The sequence below is a fragment of the Notothenia rossii genome (genome assembly GCF_949606895.1).
Source record: "Notothenia rossii genome assembly, chromosome: 9".
In the NCBI taxonomy this organism is placed as follows: domain Eukaryota; kingdom Metazoa; phylum Chordata; class Actinopteri; order Perciformes; family Nototheniidae; genus Notothenia; species Notothenia rossii.
The window spans coordinates 71776480-71786410 of NC_136907.1; the positions used below are offsets into that span (position 1 = coordinate 71776480).

The 9931-nt window shown below is 38.1% G+C and overlaps 1 protein-coding gene across 1 annotated transcript; it reads left to right on the forward strand.

The window, feature by feature from the left end:
• Positions 1 to 1131: 1131 nt before the first annotated feature.
• Positions 1132 to 7229, forward strand: LOC307019299 (cathepsin Z). The gene is made up of 6 exons (XM_079650084.1): positions 1132 to 1291; positions 2520 to 2683; positions 3268 to 3447; positions 4967 to 5114; positions 6405 to 6570; positions 7078 to 7229. Exons 1-6 carry the CDS (start codon positions 1161 to 1163, stop codon positions 7189 to 7191), a joined length of 903 nt encoding a protein of 300 aa, XP_079506210.1. The 5' UTR covers positions 1132 to 1160; the 3' UTR covers positions 7192 to 7229.
• Positions 7230 to 9931: the final 2702 nt, after the last annotated feature.

Here is a 9931-nt window from a genome sequence, read left to right on the forward strand (position 1 = left end):
ATTATCATTATGGTTGTTTGCATATTACTTTTTTAGAGCCCATCTTCCACTTTTGACACCGACATTAACGCATGAACATACTTTCCTCTTACTACTCAGCAGATTTGATATGAACTGCTAAGCATCATCCCAACCTGAAGATGGATGTCACAACAAGAATAACCGGTGAGTGATTTATCTCTACTCCTGCTGGGGGTTCATTAGGTAGCTAATGCACATCTAATCTGATTCTAGTGTAATCATTAAAAGCACAAACAATAGTGCTTCCCAGTCACAAAAACAAACCTTGATTGAAGTTGAGCCTCATCCTGTGATTTCATAACCTTGTTAGGAGCTGCATATGAAAACCAAACCAATCATCAGTCCCTGCATTATTCCTAATGTGATTGTAACTGAGTATGTTATTTAAAGTTTCCTGCTGACGCTGCTAAACCTGCACTGCTGTAACACCTGATTTTATTGACACATATAGACATTGATCACTGTGGTGAAAAGCAAAATAGAGATGTGTTGTATGAGACAGAAGTATAGAACACATTAGTAATGAACTACTTTTAAAAATACAAATATAAAAATGTACATAATAATTAAGCTATGGATTATTATTTAGTTGATTGTCTCGTTTGATTGTTTAAAATGTTGGTGAGCAACAAAGTAGACTTTTATATATGTGAGTGTATGCATCTAAACAATATTTCATAAAATAATCGACAAAACAAACATCCCAAAAACTATTTTCATTTCATTTGGTCTAATAAAGGACTACTTTGTTGTTTCAGTTTTATTAAAATAACATTTAAATGTACAAATACTTCAGCCATGTACTTACCCAACTCATAAGCGATCATTCATACCACAAATTACAAAAGGTAGGCCTATGAATGCTTGTTCAAATATTTCATTGTAACATTTGCCATTTTAATCCCTTGGGTTAGTATTAAAAAGGTAAATTAGGTGTAACTGTTGTTGTTTCACATTTATTTATGAAAAAAATGACCATATAGGCTATAATCAACAGCTTTAATATCAATGTAATAATAACCTACATGTATCGTGTTTACGATCAATTCAACTGCCTGTGGGAAGCTGTTGTCATGATAACATGAGCCGGCAGGGGGCGCTAGCTGCGCGTGTGCATCACATGACAGAGGAAATCCAACATGGCGTCTTCAATAACAAACATACCGCTGCTGCTTTGTTTATCTTCGTTTTCCATGCAAATCATCTCCTCAAGACTAATATCTGAACCGTGTTACAAACCCATCAGAGATGAGACTCCAGACTCTGTAAAGTAAGTGGAGAAATTATGTTCGTGTTGCTCTGACAGGGCACAGTTTAGGGATTTTGATTTGTTGTTGTGAGTAAACAAACGGAAATCTTCGTACGTTTTCTACACAAAAGGCTATGTTTGTGTTAAATGTATTATACAAAGTGGTACAATTTAACTTAAACATCCACTCTCATTCAGGTTCTGTTTTAAGTAACGTTACAGTTTTGAAAGGTAGGCTTAATCCAAAATAAAACATCGACAACACGTTAATCCACTAATACATAACGGTATGCTACCCAGCACCATATACTGTTGTTAATAAACTCCACATTTAACTAGCTGCACAATCCGTGATGCTCGCATATCAATCACGTAATTTAGTGGTATTTTATCATTCTAAAATGGGCCACCATGCATGATGTTTGTTTGTTTGTAGCCTTTATTTAACCAGGTGAAAATCCCATTGAGATCAACGATCTCTTTTTCAAGGGAGACGTGCAGCACATTGGTTACACATAATTAATTATTTTGGTAATTACAATGTTCTTTGCATTTTAAACTGAATATCTTTACACTGTAGGATTACTACTTTTACTTAAGTGAACTATCTGACAACTTCTACTGCTCTGCTATATTATCTTGTTTATGCATTTTTGCAATATTATTTTGTATGTCTCCCTTGATAATCACCATTGTAATGGTTATATGGTTAACCTGACCAAGTTTAGGTTTTACATATATTAATTATTTACAGCAAAATGTGAAATGATATCAACATTTTACACAAATATGACATGTGAAGATATTACATGCTTGTAGCCTACTATATCCTTATAAATCATAACATGGTATTGATCTTGGAAATATCCCTTCAAATGAACAATCAACTGGCCTACATATTGAAAAGCCATCATAGGGGTTTGAATAGAGATATATTGATTGTTGCCCATTCCTGCATGGCTTGCAGAGTAATTATTATTATTATAATGGAGAGTATTGGAAGAGCATTGTCTGATTAACTGTCACTGTACCAAACTGGAGACAAAAATGTGTCAATGAAAGCATGCCAATTTCTGTAGAAACTTTATTACTTTATTTTGGGATTTTATGACAGTGATCATTACAACTTGATTACAACTTGAACTTGATTATGGTACATTCATCTAAATGTACAAAAATAACTGTGACTTTTTCTGATATATTGTGTATCCACTATTTTGTATGACTTACCCTTTTTTACATGTTTAAGGACAAAGGCCCGGCCACATGAGTATGTGAAAGTGTCGGACCTTCCTCCGTCCTGGGACTGGAGGAACATCGAGGGGAAGAACTATGTGAGCACCACCCGAAACCAGCACATCCCCCAGTACTGCGGCTCCTGCTGGGCCATGGGGGCCACCAGCGCACTGGCCGGTAACCATGGGGGTGGATAGAAGATGGGATTAATGTAAAATATATTTTAGACAGACAGACAGACATACATTCATATATTTAGTACGATTATTTTCCACAATATATCATATAGATATCACTCTGAGCCACGATTTTAAAAGGGTCATTGTCTAGTCTCTAAGGTTTACTTGAATTTCTCAAAAAACTGGGTGATGTGCTTTTAAATTTAAAGCTCTAGCCTACAAAACAACCTGTCCAGTTCACTTGGATCCTTTCTAAATCTCGAAAGCATCTTATCTTAAGAGACGGAAATAGTGTAATGTATACCTAATACAGGGGCATGTTAATGTATGCAAATAACTTTGTATTTCTATTTGTAGAGTGTAAGTAGGTTAGACCTAGAAGAGCTTTTGCGTGTGCAAATGTGTTGTTTTGTTTCATGTACTGAATTTCCCCCTTTGGAAACAAGATGGTTGATCTCAATGAATACCTGTCATCCGTAGTTGTGCTATAGTCAGCAACATGCAGTCTGACAAGATAAAACTGTATTTTCTTCAAAAAAAAAATCCCATTTCAACATTTGTATTGTTTTTGTTTTGTCCAAGACCGCATCAACATCAAGCGAGGAGGGGTGTGGCCGTCGGCCTACCTGTCGGTGCAGAACGTGATCGACTGCGGTCAGGCGGGCTCCTGTCACGGAGGAGATCACCTGAGAGTCTACGCCTACGCACACAGGAATGGCATCCCTGATGAAACCTGCAACAACTACCAAGCCAAAGACCAAAGTATCAAAATAAATCATTTCTATCTTTTAATGGATTCACCCTGCATACTGTTTCCACTATTTGGCCAAAAGTATGTCTACAAACTGGTGCAGGGCTATCCTTTTTTATTTGTTTGTGCTTGACCTCTTAGTTTCAACGAGGGAAATCTTAATTTTAAAGCTTTATAATTATTGGTGTAATGGTTTGGAGCCATTTTTTGTGTTTAGTCTAAAAAGTGTAGAGAAGTGTTATCATATTGTAAACTGATATCATCGGGTTGATTGTAGTGTTTTAAAATGTATTTTTATTTGTCATTTTTAGGAACAGATGATGGCAGGTTTGTCATTTTGTAAAACAAATATATTATTTGGTCAATTTAAACAATATCATAGTTCTCCAGTTGTTCCTTTAAGCCCCTGTCACACTGTCCCGAAATTGACACCCGATGGACACACGAATATGGAATTGTGAATTTCGCACGAAGATGGCCCCGAACCGTACACGAAGGCAACATTTACATTACATTTAAGAAATACAAATGCAACGAAAGTAACAAAAACAATTATGTTAAAGTACTATAATACTGTACTGATATGTTCAGACTTTGTTCTTTACTTTATCCGTCTTTATATGTAGAATATATTACGTTTTCTCCGTAATGTTGTTTCTATAGCAACAACAACTTCCTGTCAACTCGCCTTCAAAATAATATATTATATCCTTTTCAGTTTCACAGAACACAAATTGGGTTATTTACATAATATGTTTACATGATTTTGTTGTGCAATAACAAAACAGATGGACACACGATAAAGGAAATGTTCAAATTCGGCTCTGATCGTGGCAACATCGGGCCATTCGTGAGGGCATCTTAAGCCTTCGTATGACCGCCGGTGGAGGTTCTCAGGCTCCGGCAGCAACTTCGTGAGCGGTGGCAAAATCTTTGGCATGCCAAAAAGTTGCCGAAGGACGTTGCGAAGGTTCATTTTCGTGTTGAATTCGTGTGTCAATTTTGCCCTTCGTAAGGCCATCGTGAGAGCATCTTGTTATCATCGGTGCCATCGGGAATTCGCCCCGATCAGAGTAGGGTGAATGCCCGATGGCACCGATGATAACTCGAAGATGACACGATTTGACAAGATGCCCTCACGAGTGCCTTACGAAGTTGCCGCTCACGAAGTTGCTGCCGGAGCCTGAGAAACTCCACCGGCGGTCATACGATGGCTTAAGATGCCCTCACGAATGGCCCGATGTTGCTACAATCAGAGCCGAATTTGAACATTTCCTTAATCGCGTGTCCATCGGGTGTCAATTTCGGGACAGTGTGACAGGGGCTTAAAGCAGCTTTTTTGAGTCTCAAATCAAACTAATTAACAATATCATAGAGGGTGTCTTTAAATCCTATTTTTGAGTCCGAAAATCCAACATATTTCATTTATTGTGATATAACTTTGAGAAAAAAGAAGGAAATCTCCATATATTAATCTAAATAATGTGTTATTATCTCTTAAATCATATTAAACTATCTGATTTGTTTCAGAGTGTGAGCAGTTTAACCAGTGTGGCACCTGCTCCTTTGAGTCGTGTGCTGTGGTGAAGAACTACACTTTGTGGAAAGTTGGCGACTACGGAGAAGTTTCTGGAAGAGACAAGATAAAAGCTGAGATTTACACCAACGGGCCCATCAGGTAGAGGAAGTCTTCCTCCCCCAGTTCCTTTTCATTTATCCAGACACCTCCAGCAGATCTGTTGGATCAAACTTTTGGAAATGTATGGAGATTATAGGATTGCGATTTAAAAGGCTTAAAATAAGATGAGAAATCGGAGTTTATATATCCAAACAAAACTTGTATACATATTATATCAATAAAAGACCTTGAAGGAGAAACTGCTTTAGTGACGCTCTGACTGCAGACTCACTGCAGAAAACTGTGTTTGTGGAATTTGGCACTCATAGTTCCCACAGTTGGTTACAAGGACGCTTTGTGTTCCTGCTTGAACAGCCGAAAGCACTTTGAAAGAAATGTGAAAATCTATTTGACTCCTTTTTTAACCCAAGTCTCTTTTCACATTTTTATTTATTAACATTTAAAAATGTTCCCAATTTGAAATCGTTAAAGAGTTTTTAATCTGATTGAAAAATAGTGTCAACAAAGGACTTTTTATATAAGGAAATAAAAAGCACCAATTAAACTGAATTTCCCATGTGGGATTAACGAAGAGTCTTCCTCTTCTTCTTCTTCTTCTCAATTTGATGTTATGTTATAGCCTTAGTTTTTAAGCTTGTGTTCTTGTTCATCATTTTGTATCCCTAGTGTTTATTTACTTCATTCTATTGACTTTCATTTATTGATTTTTGTTGGGGAATAATTTGCCCTCCTTCGCCCTCTGCTGACCAGCCTTGAGCAGCCGCTATCTCCCTTAAGGAGGGGCTACCCTAGCATATTGCAGATGTTGCCAATTTATGACCGGGCAACTCTCGGTCAGAGATAGTTATTGTTGTGGGACACCTGGAACACATCCTTCTCGGGGTGTAGATGACCTCGAGCCATAAGCGACAACACATGTGGTTCAGTGTCCTCAGCTGTTTAGTCTATCTATTGAAGAATGTTGATTATTACACTCTGAACTAGTTAAAACCTGGAGCTACAGGAGGGTTCTTCAGAATTGATTGTGGCATCTCATCCGTGAGGTCAAACCGTGACCCGTGACATGTCTTGTGAATTCTCCGGCCGAAGCTCCAAATAAACCGTCAGTGTTTGCCATCAAAGCTCCAGCTCTCCTCGTGTCTCCCTGAGTCCTGACTCCAATTGCTTCAGAAGTTTTTTAGCATTTCATTATTTTACTGTCATCCTTTTACAGTTTACAATATAATATTTCACTTTTTCTCTGTGAATCACAAAAGGCTGCATTTTCTTATTAAACTTGCTGCATAAGTAGGTGAAGTCAGGTTTAACCCCTCTCCTTCTTTCCTTCAGTTGTGCCCTGATGGCCACCGGCGGCCTGGTGGAATATTCGGGAGGCATATTCTCAGAGTTTCACCCGCTGTCTCTGCCCAATCACATCATCTCTGTGGCTGGGTGGGGCGTGGCGGAGGATGGCACCGAGTACTGGATCGTCAGGAACTCCTGGGGAGAGTTCTGGGTTGGTCTCTTTCTCTCTTTGCACCACACCCTGCTCTCAGTCAGGAATGAATCACCTCTGCAGCTAAAGCATGCACACCTAAATACTTTACTTGGAGGAGCCTGTGACCGAAGAATGTCATTGTCATAACTACACTGTAGCTACAGTGGGGCAAAAAAGTATTTAGTCAGCCACCAAAGTTTAGTCAGCCACCAATTGTGCAAGTTCTCCCACTTAAAAAGATGAGAGAGGCCTGTAATTTTCATCCTAGGTGTACCTCAACTATGAGAGACAAAATGAGAAAAAAAAATCCAGAAAATCACATGTATGATTTTTAAAGAATTTATTTGCAAATGCTGGTGCCCCACTGTATGTACATATGACAATAAAAGCCTTGAAACTTTACTAGTCATGGATTTACTCTGTTATCCATTTAACTACCAGACAGTGTTTTTTCAGTACATGAAATTAATTGATTTGGGTTTTTGGCCCACAGAATAACTAATGGATGCTTTGTTTTGTCTTCAGGGGGAACACGGCTGGGCGAGAATAGTCACCAGTTCCTTTAAAGGAGGAAAAGGAAATTTCTTCAACCTAGGTATCGAGAAACACTGTGCATATGGAGACCTTGTTGTAACATAAACATTACGCTTTTAATTAAACTAAACAGAAAGACTCTACTTAATGGCTTTGTTTTGTTTTTTAAGTGACTCTTAACAATATTGGATTTTCTTTTCTTTTTTTAACTTAGATTCAGTTTCATTATACATACATGTTCACATTTTGGTCAACAGTTTTTCCATTTTCATTTAGCTGTATCTACATAGCCAACATAAGAGGGAAAAAAAAAGTACAAAAAGAGATCAATACAAATAATAATAATATAGACATATGAAAAGATAAATACATACAAATAATAATAATAATAAAATAAAACATCAAAGGGCTGGGGGGGTGTCATCAACAATATTGGACATTTAAAGGAATAGTTCAATATTTTAACACGTACTTCAATTTTTTTTTTTATTGTAAACTATTTTGTTTACATCTGGGTTTTTGCCAAATATGTCTTGGAAAAGAGCAGTAACATCCTTGATCCTCAGCTGGTTGCCAGGCAACTGTTTTGCATGCAACTTCCAGTAAAACCACAACCTGTAATTTAAAAATCTTTGGGTCTTGTACTTACAAATTAGAGGCAATGTGTTAATAAGTAAGGACCCTCAGACAGAGCCAGGCTAGCTGTTCTCTACTGTTTCCAATCTGTATGCTAAGCTAAGCTAACAGGCTGCTGGTTGTGGCAACATTTTAACCTTACAGACATGAGGTGACCTGCCTCTTGAAATGTTCATTTAAGTTTGAAATAACATATTCTCCGGGGGGTAAAAAATCGGAGAACAAACAACTGCATGTCCTTCTCTTCAGATCCAAAATGAAACGTTTCTATAGGAAAGATTATTCCCTCACACGACAGGCAGCCTGAGTCACACATTTAAATTCAGTCGTGGTGAAACAGCGTTGGCAGGTCTCAGGAAAGGGGGGGGGGGGATCACAGCTACATTTTGTCTTTTGACCAGCGCTGCATAACATCTGCACGAACAGCTTCTAATGAGTGTCGAGCAGTCAGTCATTTAATATGAACACCTGACTCATGGAAATGTCGTCTTTGTCGCATTCAGGTGTTATGTAAACGATAGCATTGCCTGCACATATCACGCCATTAAGGACTCCGAGTTTTTTATTTTATAGGCCTGCTTGTTCATTTCTCTTGTCATATGGATTTTTCTGTATTGCTCAAACATCCTGGATCTTTAAAGTACAAAACATATATTTTTGTTGGTATTCTGCAGGTATCGAAGTACACACACACACACACACACACACACACACACACACACACACACACACACACACACAGACACAGACACAGACACACACACACACACACACAGAAAACACAACAGCACGACAGGTCACATGATCCTCCCCAGCAACCCACGACATTAAAGCCTTTTTTCATTTCATTTTTTCAAATTACTGTCCAATAAACCCCTCCATTAATGAATCTGAGGCAGGTACCCCACATTTTAGTGAATTTCCACTCTGATGTTTCAGTTTGAGGCTTTAATCACCCAGAGTTTGATTCAGTCCTCATATTAAGGCATTCTTCCATATTATAATCCTGGCTGCGTTAAGGAAGCCTGAGAGAACCAACCCACACTGACTGAGCCAGCTGGGAGAACAGATGTATCTTAAAGAAGGAATAACGTGGCTAATCCGACAACTATGTTTAATTGTATTGATCACAACTTTTATTTCTCAACATAAAAATCTAAAAACGATCTCCCCACAATAACAGGAATACACTTATCATGTGTGTTACTTGACTTTTTTTAAATTATTAGTAACGTTTTGTTAAGGGGCAGGTGAGATGTTGTTGTTTTTGGCAACTAATCCAAGGACAATAAAAGTTCTGTATCCTAGAGAAGTTAGATATAGCTTGATATGTTTTTACTCTGTGCCATAGGTCTCCAGTTAATCCAAAAACACATCAATATGTATTAATCCACAGCTGAAATTAGTCCACTATTAACTATTATAACATAACATTTTCTACAGCGCCCGTCTGTTTTAATGTTTTTTGTTTGTGTGTGTGGGTTGCACTTAGCCTTGTAATTAACAAACTCTCACAGTTAGTTTTTTAAGTGTAAACAACCTTTTAACTCCTGACTAAAAGCTCTAAATGGCGATTCAAATGCGTTTTTACTTTGGGAATTAAATAAATGTGGAGAAATACTGAACACTAGCCTAACAAACTGACTTCAGACAAAGAATTCTGCCATTTGTATCTAGATTTTGAGCTTCCCTTAGGTTAACGACCCCCTATAAAGCTCCAGAAATCTACTGAGTATCTCATTGTCCCCAGTAATAACTGAATGAAAGGATTTATTAGCATAAAAGAGTGCATTTCTTTCTTCTTTCCAAGGAGTCACTCCAAATTACTCGTGTGTTTATTGGTATTACTGAATCTCTCAGCACTTTCTCTTTCACACTTAAAGCTGAGGGTCTCGGTTTGAGGGTTTAAAAATAAAGCTGTACATTTGAAGGACAGTTCACAGTTCAGTAAATACTCTTCATGTCTTCAACGCCTGTTGGGAGTGTGGAACAAAGCATGTTTGAACATCTGGAGCGGATCACAGATTTTTAGGCTCCACACCCTTTTCTATGATGGTTTTCTTGAGACAAAAATGCTCATTCTCGATCATAAGTCTTCATTGCCCTTTAATCACTCTGCCATGTGTCAGCTCTCCCCCCCCCCCTCCCCCCCCCCCCGGGATGTTGCTGTGCACTGCTCTACTTTTCACTGCTGCAGCTTCCTCATTCT